This window comes from Miscanthus floridulus, chromosome 15 (genome assembly GCF_019320115.1).
Source record: "Miscanthus floridulus cultivar M001 chromosome 15, ASM1932011v1, whole genome shotgun sequence".
NCBI lineage: Eukaryota > Viridiplantae > Streptophyta > Magnoliopsida > Poales > Poaceae > Miscanthus > Miscanthus floridulus.
Genome location: NC_089594.1, coordinates 15272200 through 15294697, shown reverse-complemented (window position 1 = coordinate 15294697; position 22498 = coordinate 15272200). Strand labels below are relative to the sequence as shown.

The window sequence follows — 22498 nt, the reverse complement described above, 5'->3', positions numbered from 1 at the left end:
GAACCATTTCCAATTATCATTTGTTTCAGAATCAAAAACTCCAAAGCAAACAGAAAATAACCAATTGTGGCCATCAACAGCTGAAGCACTAGCTAACTGCCCCTTAAACTTGCCTGTCAGGAAAGTGTTATCTATTGCTAAGTATGGCCTACAACCACTTATGAACCCATCAATGCATGGTTTCAAGGCCAGGGGAGCTCGTGGTCGATGTTGCCCGCGCAACCCGCTGGGGGGGGGGGGCTCGCCACAGCCGCCTGCGCGCGCCGCCCGGGGGAGCTCGCGGCCAGCGCTGCCTGCGCAACCCACCGGGGGGGGGGGCTCGTCGTAGCCGCTTGCGCGCACCGCCCGAGGGAGCTCGCGGCCGGCGCTGCCTGCGCAACCCGCCGGGGGGGGGGGGGGGGCTCACCGCAGCCGCCTGCGCGCATCGCCCGGTGGAGCTCGCCGCCACCGCCAAGCCCCGCTCGAGGGAGCCACCGGCCGGATCCACATCCTCCCCCGCTGGATCTCCTTCCATCTCGCCGTCGACGGCCGACCACCACCAGGAATCTCGCCGCCCACCGTCGGATCGAGCCTGGGACAGACGCACGGGAGAGAGGACAGGAGACGCACGCACAGGAGAGAGTCGACGGAGACTAATTTTGACCCCAATCAAAATATCTGATAGTGTGTCCCAGGGTCTCTAACGGAAGAAGCTAACGGAACGGACGGTAGTGTCATATTAGGGATGAAAATTGAAGTGAGTGTCAAATAAGTAACGAAGAAAATTTCAGGACCAAGAAAGGAACGACTCATTTTCCCAGTGTCAAATAAGGAATTCTCTCTAAGTCTAATGGCAAATTTAGGGGAGTTTTCCCTCATCTGGTACAAGATCGATTGTCTATTCTCCAATATGCGGATGACACCATTTTGTTTATGGATCATGACACGCTCCAAGCCAAAGATCTCAAGTTAGTGCTTAATTAGTACCTTTAAGCAATTATCGATGCTAGAAATTAATTATCACAAAAGTGACCTATATATTTTGTTATGGAGCAGCCAAGGCCCGTGAACAAGAGTATGCAAAATTGTTTGGGTGCAAGTTGGGAGGTTTCCACTTTAGGTATCCAGGTATACCTATGAATCATAAGAAATTAACGAACAAGGATTGGGCTTTCATGGAGGAGAAGTTACAAAAAAAACTCAATAGTTTGAAAGGAAAATTACTCTCGGTAGGTGAGAGATTAGTCTTGATTAACTCGGTGCTAACTAGTTTGGCTATGTTTATGTTATCCTTTTTTGAAGTCCCTATAGGAATCCTTTAAAAAGTAGATTACTATCGCTCTTATTTTTTTTTGGTAATGCGACAAACATAGAAAGAAAAATCATCATCTCGGTAGATGGAGTATTCTCTATAGGGCGAAAGGTTTTGGTGGACTAGGCATACAAAACCTGGATATTGAAAATAGATGTCTCTCTTGAGCAAATGGTTGTTTAGGCTTATTAATGAGGATGGGGTTTGCTAAAATCTTCTAAGAAAGAAATACTTGTCTAATAAATATATAACGCAAGTGCAACACAGGTCAGGAGACTCATTTTTGGGCTAGCCTTATGAAGGTCAAGGATGATTTTTTTAGCATGTGGATTTGTCAAAGTGCAAAGTGCGTGGGACACAAATCAAATTTTGGGAGGGCATTTGGTTAGGAGAAAAACCTTCTATAGAGGTGTATCCCAACCTTTATAGATTAGTAAAGAGGAAAGATGATACGATGGCAAATGTCCTACAGACTATACCACTTAATGTGTCATTTAGGAGAGGCTTGGTTAACGAAAATCTGACCTCTTGGTATGACTTAGTGTCAAAAGTAGTCTCGGTTAACCTCACAAATGGGAAGGATGGGTTTAGGTGGAAACTTAGTAAGAATGGTATGTTCATAGTCCGGTCCATGTATAGGACGGATACGGTGACGTGTTCTCTCAGAAAAAAGCCCATTCTGAAAATTGAGGGTACCACTGAAAGTTAAATTTTTTCTTTGGTACTTTAAAAAGAGTGTCACTCTTACAAAGACAACTTAGCAAAAAAGAAATTGGCAAGAAAGTGTCAAGTTTTGTTTTTGTAACTCCGTAGAGACTATCCAACATTTGTTCTTTTATTGCCACTTTGCGAGCTTTGTTTAGAATATTGTGCATATCACTTTTGGAATTCAACCACATACTAGCTTTTCTAATTTGTTTGGTTCTTGGCTAAATGGCTTATGTCTTAAGCTTAGAAACCAAATTATGTTTGGAGCGGCTCCACTTTTTATTGGGCTTTATGGTTGGATAGAAATGATATGGTATTTAGCAATGCTAAATTCTAATACTTATTTGTAGGTAGTTTACAGGGCGATATACTGGATCCGATAGTGTTCCCGGGCTGCATAAGGAGGAGCGACCCTTGTTCGGGCGTGGTTGCAAAAACTTGGAGACATTGATTATGGTGGTCTTAGCAAAGTTTGGATGGAGCTTCTGGAATCGAATTGAAGTTTAGTCTTAGTTCTTTTCCAAGGGTTAGTTGTTCACCTAGGTTGGGCTGAACTTTGTTGCTTTTTTCCCTCTCTTGGACTTGAGAGTTTGAGCCTCGTGGATTTGGTTTGTGTTTTGTCTCTCATTCATGTATCATCTCCGGATGGTAGAGGCTAGAACCTCGTTCCATTATCTAAAAAAATCTTAGCACACATCTTAATCCTAGTAATGGTATCAGCATCAACATCATACATAATCATGCACATGGACACAAAGATCCTTAGAAGATGATTTATTGTTTGACTACGATTGTGTTTTACTAGTTTATGTTACTATCATAGTCGATGAACATGTTGTGATATTGTATTTGCACCACTCATTTTTCATGGATCAAGGGACTCACGGGGTGTTTGTAGTTTAGTTAAAAACCAAAACTAAACAATACAAAAAATATATTTTGGTTATATATTTAGGTTTGTTTTCCCTTTTTCTAGTTTTCACAAAAACCATACTTAGTATAGATTCTAGTTTTCATAATCATACTAATTGTGTGAACCGCTTGATTAGTGCGCCAACATATAGTTTGGTGGAATTTTGAACCCTGTTTGACACAATCTCATGTTGGCTAAGAAAAAAACATGACCAAAATATCTGATCAGTTTGGCTATGTGCAAGATAGTCCTTTCCTTTTCATCTTTGCCATGAAAAGCATGCTCCCAGATAAGTTCGACAAAAAAGAAAAGATCAATAGACGAGGACTCGATGCCCTTACCTAAATCACGAATCCCTCTTTGAATCTTTTGCGCTGCTCCCATTGCTTCTGCCAAAGAGCAAAGCTCGAAGCAATCGGTATCTGATATTGTCTTTGTATCGCTACCTTTTTGTATAAATGTTTTTCCATGGACTAGGGGGTGCAGATTCACAAAAGTTCTGAATAAACCAACCAAAATATTCTGGTTATTTAGGCTTGGTTTTCCTTTTGTTCTTATTAGTTGGTCTAGCTTTAAGTTTGCAGAAAACAAATTTATAAAAAAACAAACAAAAGGAATCATATATATGCACTGACCATGTATTATGAACTGGTCCAATAACGCCCTATCAAAAAAAAAATGGTCCAATAACGCCCCAATTGAAATTTATTGGTAACCATTTGGCATGGCCTCGCGTTGATTTGTCCAAAAAAAAAAAGATACGTGACAACAAGATATCTGATTTTCAGTATCTCACTCACTACGGTGTACTCCACTGTGTGTAAAAAAAACTGATCTAGTTTGGGTGCTTGCTTTGTGTGCAAGTTGATCGATCGATCTCTTCTGTTAGTTCCAGGTCGAAAAGCATGCATGCTCTGGGACAAGTTGGATTCCAGGATAACTTTGAGACAAACAAAAGACGGACAAAAAAGGGATGAAGTCGATCGAGATCATCCCAAACCCAAACCATGACCGAATCTTTTGCGCTGCTAGCATTCGTGCAGACAAAGAGCAAGAAAGCTCCAGCTGGGTCGACCTCAGCGACAGCTCCACCGCACGTCGCCTCAAGAGCTTCACCAGCCGCGTGCTGAAGAAGGTCGACTCTCCGCTTATACGTGAGCCTCCCAAACAGCCTCCTGCTAAGCCGGTGCTGCCGTGGTGGAGCAGGGGGTTGGCGGCCCAGAGCCTCTCTCGAGTACATGCTTCCAAGCGAGGTGAGGTGCTAATCATGTAACGCATGAGCTACACAAAAGGGTCTATCAGCGCCATCCGCATCGGAGCTGAAGGCCTTTGACAAGATCTTCGACGACAACCTGACTGAGTTCAACGTCGAAGCACTGGACGCGCTCTTCCCGGATGGTGGAAAGGGTTCATCTAGGCAGCCGCGAAGGCGCAAGGCCACCTCCTCGGTCGCATCACTGCATCGGTTTTGATTGTTTTCTATTTATGTAATATCTATCTTTTGCTAGAATGGTCCAGCTACGGCTATTTTAGGTCGACCTCATTCGGCGCTTGATAGAAGTACGTTATCTATAAACTCTTCTACTTAATATAGTGATACGTAAATCTTTTACGTATTTGAGAAAAAAAAGAGAGAAAGCTCCAGCTGAACGAAGCAAAGGAAAAGCAGGCCAGTCTTTCCCGCTTATCTCATTGCATCCCGAGATGCCGTATCTCCGACGTGGCGAGCCGGCACTGGTCCCTCGTATACGGAGTCCGGATTCTTGCGGGCCCCATCGTTATCCTCCGACGTGGCTGGCCGGAGTCCACGGGTTTCCATCGGGGACGGAATAGTCGCCGGCCGGCGTACGTCGAGGTCCGCTCCGGCGGCGTAGGGCCGGACGGAACCAAGCTGCGCCGCTTGTTCATTCGCGCGCGCGGCCGCCGCATAATCCAAATCCCGGCAGGCTAGTTGCGCATCGTACTCTTGTGCTGCTGCTGACAGCTGAGGCAGAAAGCGAGCTCCCTGCTCGTACCTATTCGCGTGCTCGGATGAGACGCCGTTTTCGTACGCTGACGCGTGCGTGGAATTGGCGAGTACGTCGCTGTTCTTGCAGATGCAGAAGCACCGAGGAAATCTCTAATCTGGAAACGGAAAACGCTGCGTGTAGCCTTTAGTTCGCGTCGGGACATGGAAATGTTGCCGTCGAGACGGAGGCCTGTCTGCTCGTCTCGTCCAAAGAGCAAGGACACCGGGCCGGGCCACAGTAAGCATTGGACACTGGCCACTAGTTTGAGTTCGTTGCCGAGAACGACGACGACGATCAGCCTGTCTTATCATCTATAAAATAATATTTTTTTCTCACAACAATTCAGCTTCAGCAGGTGGAAAAGCGCCGTCGGAAATACGAATGCCATAAAAAACACCAGCCATGCAAAAACCACAGAGTCCCATCAGATCTTTTCTTTTTCCAAAACCATTTCTGGTACTGGTACCAACCGAAATAAAGAATACCATGAAAAAAAAAGAGGCCAGCAGAAAGCTCGAGAGCCGGCAAGGAGTAGTGAACTGGAACTGGAGTCTCTATATATATGAGAGGGATCGGCAGAAGCTGCTGCTTCGTCAGCAGAGCTCGCATGCATGCGGCGCACACCTTTGCTTGGGTGTGCGCAGCGAACTACTAGGCCGCCGCTGCATATCTAAAGGCTACAGCAGCTCATCGTCACGCGTGTCTGCTGCTTATTCCATCACCATGGACACGATCAGACAGCAGTGGTATGTATGCATATCTCATGATTCCTTTTCTTCTTCGATTATTCAGAGGTGAACGCATGCATGCTGTGATGCTGATCTTACCATCGTGTAGTCGTGTGTGTATTTGTGTTGCCTAAGCAGCAAGGTGTCGTCCCTGGAGATGGAGATCCCTGCCGACCTCATCATCCGCATCGGCGACTCCATCTTCCCTCTCCACAAGGTACGTACGGTGGTGGAACGGGTGGTGAAACAATGCAATTCTTCCGTGATCGACGTCGATCATGGCGGAGAAACATAATCTACTAGTATATCTCTGTGAATTTATGATTCATCGCAATCAAAAAGAAACATCAACACTGCAAGAACGAAACGATCATGGACTGACGTGAACGTACACCCAGGCGGTGATGGTGCCCAAGTGCGGCTACATCCGCAGGGCCGTCGCGGCGGCGGAGGCAGCCAGCAGCAAGGGCGACGCCGACGCCGACGCCGACGACGACCCAACGGCCCCCGTCGTCGAGCTGGACCTGTCCGCGCTCCCAGGCGGCGCTGACGCGTTCGAGAAAGCCGCGCGGTACTGCTACGGCGCCAACTTCGAGATTACGCCTGCCAACGCGGCGGCGCTGCGCTGCGCCGCGGCGTTCCTCGACATGCGCCACCCATCGGCGGACCTAGCCCGGCGCGTGGACGAGTTCCTCGCGCGGTCGGGGCTCCGCACGCTCCCGGGCGCCGTGGCCGTGCTCCGGTCCTGCGAGGCGCCCGACGACCTCATCCTCCGGGTGGCCGCCGAGGAGCTCGGCGTCGCGCGCCGCGCCGCGGACGCCGTCGCGCTCGGCGTCTGCCGCGAGGCGCTGTTCCCGACGACCACGTCGTCGCTGTCGCGGTCCCCCGGGTGGTGGAAGGCGGAGCTGGCGGCGCTGTCGCCGCGCTCGTTCGGGAGAGTCGTCACGGCGCTGCGGTGCCGCCGCGCGGACCCGGCCGTGGTCGCCGCTGCGGCGGGGAGCTACGCGGAGCTCGTGCTGGCCGAGGTGCTCGCGGCGCCGCGGGACTGCGCGGACCAGCGCGCCCTGCTCGAGTCCGTCGTCGACGTGCTCCCGTCGCCCGCCGATGCGCCCGGCATCCCGGCGGCGTTCCTCAGCCGCCTCCTCCACGCCGCCGTCGCCATCGAGGCGTCCGCCAAGGCGTGCCGCGACCTGGAGCTCCGCGTCGCCGCGGTGCTCGACCAGGCCACCGCCGAGGACCTGCTCGGCGTCGCGCTGGACGGAACCGGGGAGCGCGTCAGGAACGCCGACACCGTGCGACGCGTCGTCACCGCCTTCGTCGAGCGGCAGCGGCAGGCGGCGGCGCCGGAGAGCGAGCGGAGGAGGAGCCGCCGGGCGTCCATGTCCGGGACAACGGCGGCGACGGAGCTCAGTGCTGGAACTGCCGGCGCGCTGGAGAAGGTCGCCAGGACCGTGGACGAGGTGGCGGCGGAGATCGCGACGGAGGAGGCGCTGCCCATCTCCAAGTTCGTCGGCGTGGCCGGCGCCGTGCCCAAGGACGCGCGCCCGTCGCACGACTGCCTATACCGCGCCGTCGACATCTACCTCAAGACGCACCCGGCGCTGGACGAGATCCAGCGGGAGAAGGTCTGCAGCGTCATGGACCCGCTCAAGCTCTCGTACCAGGCGCGCCTGCACGCGTCGCAGAACAAGCGCCTGCCGCTGCAGGCCGTGCTCAGCGCGCTCTACTACGACCAGCTCAAGCTCCGCAGCGCCGACGCCGCCGCCGCGACGTCGATGGGCGACGTGGTGTTGGACACGCAGTCGTCGTCGGCCGCCGGGAGAGCTCGCGCGCAGGCCATGGCGGACGCGTCGCTGGCGCGGGAGAACGAGGCGCTGCGGTTGGAGCTGGCACGGATGCGGGCCTACATGTCGGAGATGCAGCACAGCAAGGGGAGCGGGTCGTCACCGTCCCGGACGGCGAAGAAAGCGACCTTCTTTGGGTCGGAGCTGGCACGGATGCGGGCCTACATGTCGGGGATGCAGCACAACAAGGGGAGCGGGTCGACGCCGTCGTCACCGTGCCGGACGGCGAAGACGAAAGCAAGCTTCTTGGGGTCGGTGTCCCGGTCGCTGAGCCGGCTGAACCCGTTCAAAGGCGGGTGGACGGCAAACCACACGGGCAGCATCGCCGCCGGTGGACGCCAGTGCAAAACAATGCACCATCACCATGTGGTCACGCCCAAGAGGAGAAGGTCCTCCATAGGTTAATCATGACACTATGGCCTGTGCAATTTTTAGGAGAGCGTGTGCATGGCTTGTAGTTCCATTATTATTGTGTGTGTGTGTGTTTTAATTTATTATTGTACTAATATATATGAATGTGTGCCTTTTCCAAAAAGAAAAATGAATGTGTGTAGTATGAAGTGGCTTGCTAAAAAAAACTAAAATTACATGTTCGTATCAGTCATCAATTTTATCTTTATTTGCCACAAGCACGAGGAGCTTAATTTTCTGTTTTTCATGTGAATTCATGGGACAAGTTAAATCATCTAGAATTTCTTTAGGCATCATGTATTACCTTTGCCACAAACCCAAGGAGCTTAATCTTTTGAATTTCATGTGAATTCATTGTACATATTTTAAATCCTTAGGTATGGTCTTATTTGACACTGAGTCATCTCTTTCAGCTAATGTAAAGTGGACATGATATTGACAATGGCAACTCATGTACATCATTTGAAAGGCAGGGAGAATAAGTTACATTAGTTATTTTTTCCCCATTGACAAGTACTTGTATTTTACAAATTCGAATAGATTGATCACTTTCTTATACCTGGTGTTTTAAAAAAAAACACTTCAACATTAAAAAATGTTTTGTTTTCTTATTACTTTCTACATCAAAAGATGGTTTCAATTGCAACTTTGAAACAACATTTATTCCAAGGTGAAGACTCAATAACCCTCCCAACAACAATAACCTATTTCCTCTATGTTTATTTTTAACCTTTATACTTCACTGTTTTATTTCTTCATTTTTATTTGACATCAAAAGATAATTTTAATTGTACCTTTGAATTTTTAAGTCAATTTTAAACTTTCAACTGCATGAGGATGCAACCAAGATGGCTTCATTTTAGCTTAATAATGACATGAAATCATGAATAGCTAATAGAAAAATAAGTGTACATGTATTTTTTTATTAACTAATGAATTTTTGATTAACTGTTATTCTATCACCCTACAAAAAATACCATTGTTCGGCTGTTGAATAACATAAGTTCAAATTTTGTACGGTAATAGAGGACAACATAACTTTTATAAGAAAAAGTACATCATGAATTTTTCATTTTTAGTTTGTATAGCTTAAGCATCTAAAAATCAATTAGTTTACATATACAAAATTATGCAAAAACTCATGATGAAAAAATTCATAATGTATCTTCTAATATATTTTATGATATTTGCTATCATCCTATAAACTTTGAACTTGAAACTCAACTTCAATGAGAAATACAAATTAGTTTGAGGTTTATCCCGACAACTTTTCTATGAAGGAAGTAATATGGAGCTTTTCTCTCTTCTTTTTTTTTCTCCATCTACAAGTTGAGTTTTATGTTAAAACTGTATTATGTGATAGTGAACATTATAACTTATGTTTAAAAATGCACCATGAACTTATTATTATTACTTTGATAACTTAGAATATCTACCAATAAATTGACTCTAGAGATACATAATTATAGATGTTTAAAAAATTAATTTATTTTTAACATAAGTTATGATGTGTGCTCACTCCAAAAAAATTATTTAAAACTCAACTTGTACATGCAGAAACAAAAAAAAAGACAAATCTATTAAATGGTATATTAAGCCATCTGAATAGTTGGAAGGGTAAATCAAACAAAAGACGGTTAAAGGGTTATTATCATAACACATACGGGAGTAATTTGGACTTTATCTTTTAAGTTTAATCAATTAATAAAAAAATATGAAATAGAGGGAAATTTGCTAACAATGTTGAAACCAGATCCATTAAAAACCAGCCAAAATTTGGCACGCCCTTTCCATCCATCCTACTCGGCTACTTATCACGTTCACATTCCCCTAACCGCGCAGCCCCCAAGGGAAGCGCGAAAACACTGAGTTCAAGTGCTCTCTTCCCCTTGGGTTCCCTCCTCCCTCCTTTAATCCCATCCCTGTTATTCGATTCCTCCTCCATGCCACGTCCAACACATAAATGGCTAATTCTGCGGAGAGTCTTCCTTTCCTGCCCAACACCTCCGCCCCCTCCCCAGGGGCGATTCCACCGCCGCCGCCGCCTTTGGCCCCCGTTCCCCTTGTCTCCGGCCTCCCTACCGAGAGGAGCGGGGGTCCATCCTTTTAGCAGATCTACTGTTTTCTTAGGTTTTTCTCATTTTATTTTCCTTTCCTCCATAATAATTTGGGCTAGGTTTTGGTTGGCCGTTTCGATGTTTTCGATCCGGCTTTCTGTTTCATACCGGATCGCTGGTGGATGCGTCATCGTCTTCGGGATGGCATGCTCTTCCTAGAGAGATCGAGGTATGTTGGCATAGTCCTTCTCGAGGAGGGATTAGATCTATTTTCCCCTTCTATTGGATCGTCTTTTCCGGGCGCCGGTGATGCTACTAGCGGCAGCGGATCTGCCCTTCCAGTTGCTGGTGGTGATGCAAGCGGCGTCGGATCTTATGTTCGGTTCAACCTTCAGAAGATATGGCTGATGTGCTCTCGGTGCCCTTTACTCCCCATAGTGGTTGAGCTTACCGTGCCTCTTTTGCGGTCTCCATGTTCGTGGAGTCTTCTGTTTCCATGTTCGTGGAGTCTTCTGTTTCCATGTTCGTGGAGTCTTCTGTTGGTAGGGACTGTGGTTCTTGGGTCCAGATCTGGTGTACACCCGTGGTCGCGATGGAGCTTCATGACACTACGCCAGATTTGGGCATCACTGCCGGTGTACGCCGCCGGACGCGAGGAAGATGAAGTATAGGGACCTAGTGGTGTGCTTCAATGTAATTTTATTTTATGTTGAGGTCTCAGTTGTAAAATGGGTTTTAATTTAATGAAATCCAGTCTCTTTCTAAAAAAATGGCTGGTTCTGATGTGTCTTCCCTTCAGACACCCTAAACGTTTCCACATAGTCTCTGGACACTCTTTCGTAGTTCTTGCAGATTTTGGTTCGTTTCTTGGTTGCTGTTGAGGGCTTACGAAGATCCATCCTGATATAACTGAATGGTGAGATCCTTTCTCTGTTGGGCTAAGTATTGATCTCCTGCTACTCTGCTTCCATTCCATTTCCATGCCCGCCAGGTGTTTGTTTCTATGCCTACGCGCCCACGAGTATTTCCTTGTTTTGTTCTTCATCTGATCATGCCTTCCTCTTGTTTACAGCATGGCGCAGGTCCAACCAAGGCTCATCGCCATTGTCGAACTTCCCACCAGAGCTCCTCGGTCTGGTGTTCCTCCGCCACCCCGTGTGCGCTGACCGAGCCTCTCTTCCCGCCGTTTGCTGCACGTGGTGCTCTGCGCACGACTGTGCCCCCTGCCTCCGCCATTCTAGTGGCATGGCTTGTGCTTCCTGGCAGCGATGTCATCAGCTTTTCTTGTGGTGATTGGTGAAACCTTCCAGTTGCCACATGGTGTGCGCTACCACAAAGCTTGTGGCAAGTGGCATCTCTTACACCCCCTATGAAGAGCCTGTGGAAGTCGCTGAAGATTGTATGGTCCCAGATGATGAGATGCCAGGAACATGGATGGAGAACAAGGACACGGGCAAGGTATCCGTACTCGGGATAGTTGTGTTGTCCACGCGCCTCGTTGCTGCCATAGTTGCGGTTGGGGCTCTTGGTTCAATCGGACTGTGCCGTCCAGGGAGGCAGGGACTGCTACATGGTCAGTGAGCGCATGAGGAGTGCAGGTAGCTCTCACGCATGGTCTTTTTCCAAGGGAAGATCAACGCTCTTGACAACAAAATTGACACTGAGCATCTTATTAGCATTGACATTGTGGATGATCAATTGATCATGGCAGTGATGACTGATGAGCCAATGGTGTGTCGAATTGTGCGGCTCATTGAGGGAGACTACTTGCCACCCTGACAAAATTTTCTCTCCATGCACTACCTCCTGAAATCTTATGGCACACTGCTATGATTCTCAGAAAAGATTGTGACAAAGGAAGAAGACATTGCATTCTTGTGGCTGGTAGGAGCGAGTTTGAAGTGTTCAAGGCTGACTTTGAGGGTCACTTGTGGGCTGAGGAAGCGTTGTTCCTTGGGCGAGGGTACTCGAGAGATGTCCGTGTGTCTCCCTACGATCTTTCATGGGACTGCATCATGTTCCTGGATGATTACGCCAACTGGCTTTGGAGGAAAACAACTAAACCTTATGCAGTGCATGACATGAAACATGAGGAGGTCTATTATTCACCCTTGCCTAAGGTACCAAGGGTTAGTGGAAAAGTGCCAGCACCATTAACCTGGATTTTCTCACAAGGTACACATTTTCACTCTTTTTTTCTCTCATGCATGCTTTAGCAATAGATTAAAACAAAACAATTTGATATTTTCTTTTCCCTAAGACGGATAGTTCTACTTCCTAAGCCACATGTTTAAAGTTCAGTAGATAACTTGAGTCTTAAATCGTGTAAATCACCAAATGACAATTATGCAATTAAGAACTAGGTCTAAAGATCCTTATTTTAGAATCCAATGAGCTAACACATGCAGGTGTGCAATGAAACATACACTTTCTTACATGTAAGCTCTCCCGTGCAACGTTACCTTGCTGCATATTGAGCGATATAAGTTTTGCATTCTGATATTTCCACAATCTGAATGTACTCAAGAATCATCCGAGGCCGCAGAGTAGGGCTGGTCATTGGACCAACGCCAGCACCCCAGACACCAACTCAGCATTTTGGGTCAGCTCCCAAATCTGAATGTACTCAAGAATCACTTGGACGGTGAGTGGTGAGTGCCCCGGAGATATCCCTGACTCAGGCTCTGTGCGGCAGTGTGTCCGCCACATACCAGCGGCGACGAGACGGACGCACTGCGGCGAAGAGAGCCGGCACAAGTTGCTTGATGCTGCGACCATCAATCCACCTGTCCGTCCAGAAGTAGGTTGACTCGCCATTGCCAACAACTGAGAAGGTTGTCGCATTGCCAACGTTTCCTTAGGGAATGGTAGGTCCGCCCAGGTGCTGTTGGGGGCGGTTCTCTGAAGCCATTCCCATCTTACCCTGAAAGCAATGCCTGCCCTCCGAAGATCGACGATTCCGAGGCCCCCCCAGCTCTTGAGGCCTACAGGCTTGTGCCCCAAGCTACACGGCATTTTCCAGCGCTTACAGCATCACCTCCACACCAAACGAAGGCTTGACGGCGGCGATCAGCTGAGCAACAACCCCCCCAAAAAAAAAAAACAAAGGACGAAGTGTTAGAACCCTCAGAAGGTCCGGCTAACTCTCCTAGTTTTTTTAGCAAGGACGTCCTGGGCCAATTGCATAGATCCTTATCTAATGTAGTCATACACGACATTTTCATATCAGAGGCTTCTAGCTCTTTTACTTGAATGAAAACACAAGTTCAGGAAAGAAATTAGATTGCAGGCACTCCAAGAATCGAAAGCTCGAACCTAGATGCCCACCCTTGTCTACACTCTACAAACTACAGCAGACAGCCAGACACCAGTCCTCAGCATACTTGGTTGGGGAAAAAGAATTGCGTGGAGCTTGAAGCTACAGAAGTACATAAAAAATGCAGAGCACACGACAGAGCACTCAAAAAGGGATACCTACTAAGAACAGGACGGAAGCACGTCTTAAATTTAGAAACACGTCTTGGCAATATTCTTTCTTTCTTTTAAGAATGATAATAAAGGTATGAAACATTCCAGACTCCAATTCGCCTCACGTAGCACTAATTGCCACACCAATAAAAGCCGTAGCCACAGTTGGTTACTTATTAGATGTTCATTCTATCGGAGAAATACATATTGGCAATTGTTCACAATCAAGGAATAACATAACAAGTGAAATGGTATAAATGAAACCACCTGCCTTGCAACCTTGCAGGGTGGCGGAGCAATGTAAGTGGCAAAACAGGGAACCACGGAGACGGCAGCATTAGCGATGGATTGACCTTGAGGTGTCTGTTTAGAACATGAAATGCTTTAAATATTGGAAAACTTAAGTCAATTGTGCTGGAGGATGAATCAGTAGAACCTGTACCTTCTCATTTATTTCAAGTGGCAAGTCTAAAGAAGCAAGTTCAATATTAGTAGAAGCTCTTCCTTCGAATGTGCGAAATCTTTGGCCAGCTTTCTCCATCAGGTTCTCGGCAGTTCTTCTTCAAGACGGGGCAATGCCATATAGTTATGCGCTGGAGGGAGGACGGCAGATCTGGTAAAGATGCTATGTTGGGGCAATTGCGGATAGAAAGAGTCTCCAGATTTGATAGAAATTTTAGATTTCTTGGCAGGGACTCCGTTTCGCAACTCAAAAAATCCAGGAACTTGACAGATGAGAGATTTGCAGGCTCTTCAAATGAAACCGACGGTTCCTTGCAACCTAAAAGAAAAAGATTCGGCGGGACTGTAAACCCTTCAGCCATGACCATGTGGTTGAGCAATACGGAGCTACTAACGCTGAGCGATTCCTGGACACGAAACTGTGAGATGCACTTGGCAGTGAGGTTTGGAGCATCTACCAAACTTAGGTCCTTAAGGTGCAGGGAAGACAAGCCTTCAACGAAGCAAAGATCAGGGAGACCCCATAGGTATAATGTTTCAAGGGAGGTAAGGTGGGCAATCGATAAGGATGGGGAGCTTCTGCAGACATCAATGGAAAGAGATTTCAGGTGTGGCAAGACATTGATGAATGAATCAGCTGCAAGAATGCAGCCATGGATGCTGAGGTGCCTAGCAACGTTCAACTGCATTAGTTCTGCTCCACGTGTTAGCTCTAAAGAAGGACAATCCGTACAGTAAAGAATGGAAAGAGATGGAGCAGCACGTAAGCCCCCCAGTGATTTGAGACACCAACAACCTTTCAGTTTCAACACGTCAAGCTTTGTCAAATGCTCAAACACCTCTTCTGATGGAAGTGCAGTTAATGCCATATTATATTTCAATTCTAAAGTTTCCAGTGAAATGAGGCGACCAAGGCAAATAGCTAAAGCTTCATCTGTAATACTGCATGAAGAAAGAGAAAGTTCACAGAGTCCTGACGGTAGAACCAGTGGCATCTCCATGGTCCTTCCATAAACGACTCTTATCCTCTGCTCATGGCAAAAAAGCCATGCCTTGACGATATTTTCTTTCACCGATATTATATCTCCTTCGTGTAGAGCACTTCCAATAATTTGAAGATGTTGTGATATATCATCATCCATTAGTGTCATAAAGACATAAACTGCTTCAGAGATGAACAGTCCTTTGATAGCACTCTCCTAATATGTGATCCTGAATCCACCTCCCACATCGATGCAAGTTTTGATGCCAGGTCGTTGATGTTCATTATGTTTTCCCTCAAATCATGTTGTAGTAGCTCATTGTTGGTGATAAAAATAAGCAGTGGGCACCTGTGAATTGACAACTTTGTAAGGCCTGCTGGAAGATATGATAGTTTCTTCAAATTTGGAACATTTTTTATATGCAGCCTAGAGCAATGCCGAAGCAGCTCGGTATCAGGTGGTAGTCCTTCTAACAAACTGCAACTAGCAAGCCCAAAACTACCCAAATTCTCAAAATAGGATCCCTCAAGTAACCACCTTGGATATGTGCCAGATTTGTAACCTTTGATTGTGAGGCCACTCAGCTGGGGTGGCGGTCTCAGACCTTCTAGAATATCCAAATGTGAATTGTCCGTTGCATCCATGTCATTCTGGCAACTCCAGACAAACTTCAACACTTCAAGGTGTTTTTTCTGATATAACTTCGACTCTAAGGCCTCATCCTTTCCAGTGGCATTCTCAAGATTTTTTATTCTTAAACTGCCATGAAGCTGATTCAAGTTCTTCAGCTGTCGCAACTCATATCCTTCCTTCTTTTGCACAGAAAAGACATAAATGTGTTGTAGCGAAGTTAGCTTGCCTATGTTCGGAATTTGGCAAATAGGCCTTTCACCCACGAAATCATCAGTGTATGCATACGCTCCTAGATGGCGTAACTTACTTAAATTGCAGAGTTTCTTAGGCAAACCTGCCACCATGCAGTTTAACCAAAGTAATTGTAAGTGGTAGAGAGTACATAATGATCTAGGCAATTCAGAAACTAACGTTCTGATGAGATTCAAATATCAGAGGTGCTTCAGCTGACCAATAGATTCTGGCAACTTGCTGCTGTTGTAAAATGACAAATACAATACACGCAGTTTTCTTTGGTTCCGTAGCATGTGGTCAAAAAGATCACTTGCATCATCCATTAGTGGATCGATGCAGATAATAGTGCGTAAATGATGTAGCTTGTAGATAATTTGATTATGCTTTTGCATACTCTCAACATGAACAGATAGATGTCGAACAGTGCATGGTATTTCTGTCACATTATCATCTTCCAATCTGAAGCAGTCTTCTCTAGAGAGTGACTGCCAAATCATGAAGGATATCATGCATGACATAGTACGAATCATACCTTTCAGAAACCAATTGGAAGAATGATCCAGAGACCATATCATTGACGTAATCCATCCCAACATCTTCCAATGTTTTCCTACTCGAATTGCACGAACCAACAAAGCCTTCTGCGACCCAAAGGTGAACCAACTCATCAGGTTTATATCTATGACCTTTAGGAAATAAGCTGCAATACAAGAAGCACCTCTGAAGATATGGATCTAACTTCTCGTAACTCCACAACAGAACGGTGAAGGGCTCACTTAAATCTCTGAAATTTTGTGCAGCTTTCCATTCAGTGATTTCTTTTTTTCTGCTCAATCGGGAACCCAAAACTTTTGCTGCTAAAGGACACTGTCCAAGCCTTTTAGCAATCTCTTTTGCGGTATGTTCTAGCTTCATGCGCAATAGCTGGTCTTCGATTTCTGCTCCAGAGAAAGCATAGTGTTTGAGGAGTGCCAAGAACTCAGCATCCTCCATGTTTTCCAAATGATAGACATGTTCACAACAAACAGCAGCCGGAAGTGGTTCACATCGAGATGTTACCAAAACTTTGCTTCCTGACTTTTTAGAGACTAATGGAGCCAGGAGTTGCTCCCACTCAGTCTCACTATCAGATTTTTCAAACCAAACATCATCCAAAACAAGTAGGAATTTTTGTGACCCTTGTAATATATCATGTAATTTGCATTGGAGTGTATCGAGATTATCAAGACGTGGGCACTCCCCCTTTTTTGCGGACTCAATAATCTCTCGCGTGTGACAATGGACATCAAGTTTGCGTGAGATGCAGACCCACATCTTGACATCAAAGCAGCTAGGGCTGCAAGGGCGCTGGGGGAGGCCGGCCGCGGGGCTTCGCCCACGGCCGGCAAGAGAGAAGGGATTTCCTTCTAATCTCTTGTTTGATTAGATTGATATATCTCCTCTCATTATATAAAGAGGTTTGACTTGGCCCCTAAGCAAGCGACTAATTAACTCTAATGGGCTAAGGCCCAATAGGCCCTTGACTCCTCTAACACTACACCCCACCTAGACATGCAGCTCGTCCTCGAGCTGCGACCTAACAATGATGCTAACTATGGCTTCACTAGACACAAACTGAACACCTAAGAACAAGCCTTTTACATCTCGGCTTATTTCAAATAAACTCGACTCTTTATTCTTGACTCCTGAAGATGCGGCGGACACCCTCCGCGTGCTGGACAGGCTCGTGTAGCCGCCTGGATCCCATGGAGACCATCGAAACGAGAGGGTTGCACGGGTACGGCTGTCTAGAATCAAACGCAACAGCGACCAGCGGAGACGACCTCGTGGCGGCCGACAGCGAAACGCGGCAGCGCTAGGCAGTGCGTCTCCGCCGGTGACAAAGAGGAGTGCGCTTCTTCTATCATCACTCCCATAGAACTGGAGTGCGCCGCCTGCGGGAACAGCACCATGCTCGCGCCTGGAGACAGCAACGGGTCGGCGCGGTTGTTGTTGGTCGTTCGACGGGGCGAGGTCGTGCCCCCGTAATCGCACCGTCGCAGACTGACAATCACTCTTCTGCGCAAGCGCCACTTGCACGGTTGCTGCCGCAGTGGCGATCTAATCGCCCGACTGTGCACCTGTGAATGGAGGCACCGGCACGCCGAGGACGAGGCCCGCCGACTGCGCGCCCGTGGATGAGGGCACCGACGCCGGCTGTGCGCCAATGTTATGGACGAGGGTCGCCATCCACTCATCGAAGGCGCCTGTGGAAGGTGCAGGCTGCTGCGCAGGCAAGGGCGCCACAGTGGCTGTGGCGGTGGTGAACACGGGCGGAGCTGCGGAGACAGGGCCAGCATAGCCCAAGGGTGTGTGCCGAGCGGCGTGGAGATGGGCACGGCGGCGTAGGATCCGGCCGGCCCCGTGGACAGCGGCGGCGTCGAGAACGGCGGGGGGAAGGGCTGCTGGACGAGTCCCGCCCAAGCCGCCTGCATGGACGCGATGTTGCGGTTGATGTCGATGATCGCAGCCGCCAAGGACTCGAGCGTGAGCGGTGCAGCAGACATCGTCGAGCCTTCCGAGACCTCGGAGGCTGCAGATTGGAGCGGCGCGGTGGAGGTAGATGGTGGTGGTGGGAAGGACATGGCGACGTAGGATCCAGCCATGGTCTCTGATACCAGATGTTATGTGGCCAGTTGGGATGGAGATGAGAGGGCGTGCTATAGTACCGTGGAGCTACAGTGTCTGCGGGTACTGTTTATGGCGGCGGCGGCTAGGGCTGCAAGGGCGCTGGGGGAGGCCGGCCGCGGGGCTTCACCCACGGCCGGCAAGAGAGAAGGGATTTCCTTCTAATCTCTTGCTTGATTAGATTGATACATCTCCTCTCATTATATAGAGAGGTCTGACTTGGCCCCTAAGCAAGCGACTAATTAACTCTAATGGGCTAAGGCCCAATAGGCCCTTGACTCCTATGGTGCCGCTCAATCTTCTTCGCTGGCCGGCCTCGCCGTCCCCGATTCCATCATGGGCGATTGGCTCGGCCGCTCCTCCGGTCTTCGCCACTACCGTCACCCAAGCAGCCACCGCGCCCGCGTCGTCATCAGCAGTGCCGCAGGTCCTCTCCGGGGGGGTCGACGCCTCCCTCCCCGGGGCACCCACAGCAGCGGATCAGTCCACAATCTTTGGCGCCCAGGCTGCTCCCAAGTTCTACAAACTCGAGTTCCCCACGTATGACGGCTCCGTCGACCCGCTCAATTGGTTGAACCAATGTGAGCAATTCTTCCGAGGACAGCAGACGATGGCTTCGCAGCGCACCTGGCTCACGTCCTATCACATGAAGGGCGCTGCACAGACATGGTACTACGCCCTGGAACAAGACGAGGGCATGCCACACTAGGAGCGCTTCCGGGACCTCTGCTCCCTCCGCTTTGGGCCGGCTGTACAGGGCACTCGCTTGGCCGAGTTGGCACGTCTGCCGTTCCTCTCCACCGTGCAAGACTACTCCGAGCGCTACAACGCCGTCCTGTGCCATGCCCGTGACCTCTCCCCTCGACAAAAGGCGGAGTTGTACGTGGGGGGGCTATCGGACCAGATCAAAGTGCATGTGGAGATGCGCACGCCGCGGGACCTACAATCTGCCATGTACTTGGCTCGGGCGTTCGAGCGCTGCGTGGCCGTTCCAGCGCCCCCTGCTCCTCAGCAGGGCAACCGTCCTCCTCAACGCCAGGGGCTACCGCCCCTCCCTCGCGTGCCGGGTGCGGCTCCAGTCCTGGGGGGCGTGCTGCCCCCTCCAGTAGTCGGCCCAGCAGCGGCCAACGCGCCTGCTGCGCGTCCGTTCCGCCGCCTCACCCCGGCGAAGATGGCTGAGCGCCGCCGACAAGGGCTCTGTTTTAATTGTGACGAGCCTTATGTTCGCAGCCACGTCTGCCAGCGCCTGTTCTACGTGGAGTGCGACGACTTCATCGACGACATCGCGACTGATGACGCTGCTGCGGCTGCCGTCCACTTGGAGGAACCGGCGGCCCCGGAGCTCGCTGGGGCTAATGCTTTCGTCGTCTCTCTTCATGCTGTTGCAGGGATCAGGCCGGCAAACTCCATGCTCGTGCCAGTCACCATCAATGGAGAGCGCTTCCTCGCCCTCCTTGACACCGGGTCCACGCACAACTTCCTCCAGGGTGCTGCCATGCGCCGTCTGGGGCTCTCTCCATCCGGTGGCGAGGATCTTCGCGTCACAGTTGCTAATGGTGACCGCCTAGCCTGCGCGGGGATCGCTCGCGCCGTCCCCATCCGCATCGCTGACGAGGACTTCATCATTACGTGCGTTGGTCTAGACCTCGGTGGGTTCGACTTCATCCTCGATTTCGACTTCCTTCGGACGCTGGGACCCATCTTGTGGGACTGCACTGCCCTCACCATGGCGTTCTGGCGCGACGGTCGGTGTGTCACTTGGCAAGGCATGGGTGGCTCAGCAACGCCTACCGACCAGCAGCGCTCGGCCACAGCCGCGGTCACCGCCGACCCGGCGCTGCCCCTGCTGGACAGCCTCCTTCAGCAGCACGGTGCCATCTTCGACGAGCCCCGCGGGCTCCCTCCGGCGCGCCCCTACGACCATTGCATTCACCTGCTGCCCGGTACCGCGCCGGTGGCGGTGCGCCCTTACCGCTACCCCCAGCTCCAGAAGGACGAGCTGGAACGTCAGTGTGCGGAGATGCTCGCGCAAGGCATCATTCGACCGAGCACCTCGCCGTTCTCTGTGCCCGTTCTCTTGGTGCGGAAACAAGACAAGTCCTAGCGCTTCTGCATCGACTATCGTGCCCTCAACGCCAAGACCGCCAAGGACAAGTTTCCGATTCCAGTGGTGGACGAGCTGCTTGATGAGCTCCATGGTGCGCGTTTCTTCACCAAGCTAGATTTGCGCTCTGGTTATCACCAGGTGCGCATGCACCCCGACGACGTCGCTAAAACGGCGTTCCGCACGCACCATGGCCACTACGAGTTCTTGGTGATGCCGTTCGGTCTCTCCAACGCTCCAGCTACCTTCCAGGCGTTGATGAATGATGTCCTCCGGCCGTATTTGCGTAGGTCTATGCTGGTATTTTTTGATGACATCCTGATCTACAGTTCCTCCTGGGCCGAACACCTGCAACATGTCAACATCGTCCTCCACGCCCTGCGAGCGCACAACCTCCACCTCAAGCGCTCCAAGTGCTCCTTTGGCGCTGCGTCCGTGGCTTATTTAGGCCATGTTATCTCCAAGGACGGAGTGGCCATGGACGCGGACAAGGTCGCGGCGGTTCATGCATGGCCGACCCCATGCTCCGCCCGCCGTCTCCGAGGCTTCCTAGGCCTCGCCGGCTACTACAGGAAGTTCATTAAGGATTTTGGCATCATTGCTGCCCCGCTGACACGTCTCTTGCGGCGAGACGCGTTTGCTTGGGACGACGACGCGACCACGGCATTTGAGGCACTGAAGACTGCCCTCACTACGGGGCCAGTCTTGCAGATGCCTGACTTCGACAGGCTCTTCATCGTGGATTGTGACGCGTTGGGTGCGGGGTTTGGTGCCGTCCTTCACCAGGGCGCTGGACCCCTCGCCTACTGCAGCCGGCCTTTCGCTGTCCGCCATCTCAAGCTTGCGGCTTATGAGCGCGAACTCATCGGGCTGGTGCAAGCCGTTCGTCATTGGCGACCGTATTTGTGGGGGCGTCACTTTTTGGTCCGTACTGATCATTACAGTCTTAAATTTTTGCTTGACTAGCGCTTGTCCACAGTTCCCCAGCATCAGTGGCTTAGCAAGCTTTTCGGCTTCGACTTCGCGGTGGAATATCGCCCGGGCCGCCTCAACACCGTGGCCGACGCACTGTCCCGGCGTGACGCCGAGGCTGTGGACGCTGCAGCAGGCACGGGCGCGGCCAGGGCCATCTCTGGGCCGTCCTTCGCCTTCCTGGATGCGGTCCGCAACGCTACAGCCAACGCCCCGGACGCGCAGCAGCTGCTGCATCGCCTGCACGCGGGCGACTTGGCGGCGCCATGGCGCGCGGACGCCGGGTTGCTGCTGCATGGCCGGCGTATCTTCGTACCCGACGTCGGTGACCTGCGCCACCAAGTCCTACAGCTGGCCCATGCGGCTGGACATGAGGGTGTACAGAAGACTCTCCACCGCCTCCGCACCGACTTCTACATCCCAGGGGATTGCTCCCTAGTACAGGACTGGGTGCGCACTTGCGCGACGTGCCAGCGCAACAAGACGGAGGCATTCCAGCCGGCCGGGCTGCTCCAGCCGCTGGAGGTGCCTGACCAAGTCTGGGCCGACATCTCCATGGATTTCATCGAAGAGCTGCCCAAGGTGGGCGGGAAATCCGTCATCCTCACCGTCGTCGACCGCTTCTCCAAGTACACACATTTTATTGCGCTTGGGCACCCCTACACAGCTACCTCCGTCGCTCGCGCCTTCTTCGACAACGTCGTCCAGCTCCACGGATTCCCTTCGTCGATCGTCAGTGATCGGGACCCGTGTTCACTGGCCATGTCTGGCGGGATCTCTTCCAGATGGCGGGCGTCAAGCTTCGCATGAGCACCGCCTTTCATCCTTAGACTGACGGCCAGTCGGAGGTGGTCAACAAGGTGATTGCCATGTATCTCCGTTGTGTTACAGGTGACCGGCCAAGGGCGTGGGTGGACTGGCTGTCGTGGGCGGAGTATTGCTACAATACCTCCTTCCACACGGCCCTTCGGATGACTCCCTTTGAGGTGGTGTACGGCCGCCCTCCTCCGCCTA

General features: G+C 50.3%; 2 protein-coding genes, 1 long non-coding RNA gene and 1 pseudogene across 5 annotated transcripts; 3 read left to right on the top strand and 1 right to left on the bottom strand.

Annotated features, from left to right (window-relative positions):
* Positions 1–5432: 5432 nt before the first annotated feature.
* On the top strand, positions 5433–8049 carry LOC136508523 (root phototropism protein 2-like). 3 transcript variants are annotated; one of them, XM_066503213.1, is made up of 3 exons: positions 5433–5667; positions 5788–5866; positions 6048–8049. In XM_066503213.1, exons 1-3 carry the CDS (start codon positions 5645–5647, stop codon positions 7896–7898), a joined length of 1953 nt encoding a protein of 650 aa, XP_066359310.1. In that variant the 5' UTR covers positions 5433–5644; the 3' UTR covers positions 7899–8049. The 3 variants fall into 3 exon arrangements, with proteins under 3 accessions (XP_066359310.1, XP_066359309.1, XP_066359311.1); XM_066503212.1 differs by having other exon boundaries at positions 5785–5866; XM_066503214.1 differs by having other exon boundaries at positions 5517–5667; positions 5759–5866.
* Positions 8050–10772: 2723 nt separating this feature from the next.
* Positions 10773–13849, top strand: LOC136508525 (uncharacterized). The gene is made up of 3 exons (XR_010772015.1): positions 10773–10877; positions 11034–12136; positions 13716–13849. It is a non-coding gene; the product is annotated as an uncharacterized lncRNA (long non-coding RNA).
* Positions 13850–13917: 68 nt separating this feature from the next.
* LOC136507060 (putative disease resistance protein RGA4) lies at positions 13918–18386 on the bottom strand (annotated as a pseudogene).
* A 944-nt stretch (positions 18387–19330) lies between these two features.
* Positions 19331–20512, top strand: LOC136507058 (uncharacterized). Its single transcript, XM_066501907.1, has one exon. The coding sequence runs from the start codon at positions 19331–19333 to the stop codon at positions 20510–20512; it is 1182 nt and encodes a 393-aa protein (XP_066358004.1).
* The last annotated feature ends 1986 nt before the right edge of the window (positions 20513–22498 follow it).

Bases quoted from the DNA above. Each gene is read 5' to 3' on its own strand.
- LOC136507058 (XM_066501907.1), top strand. From the start codon at position 19,331: ATGCGCACGCCGCGGGACCTACAATCTGCCATGTACTTGGCTCGGGCG.
- LOC136508523 (XM_066503212.1), top strand. From the start codon at position 5,645: ATGGACACGATCAGACAGCAGTG. The intron at 5,668-5,784 runs GTATGTATGCAT...GTGTTGCCTAAG, and splicing joins GACACGATCAGACAGCAGTG to CAGCAAGGTGTCGTCCCTGG. The intron at 5,867-6,047 runs GTACGTACGGTG...ACGTACACCCAG, and splicing joins CCATCTTCCCTCTCCACAAG to GCGGTGATGGTGCCCAAGTG.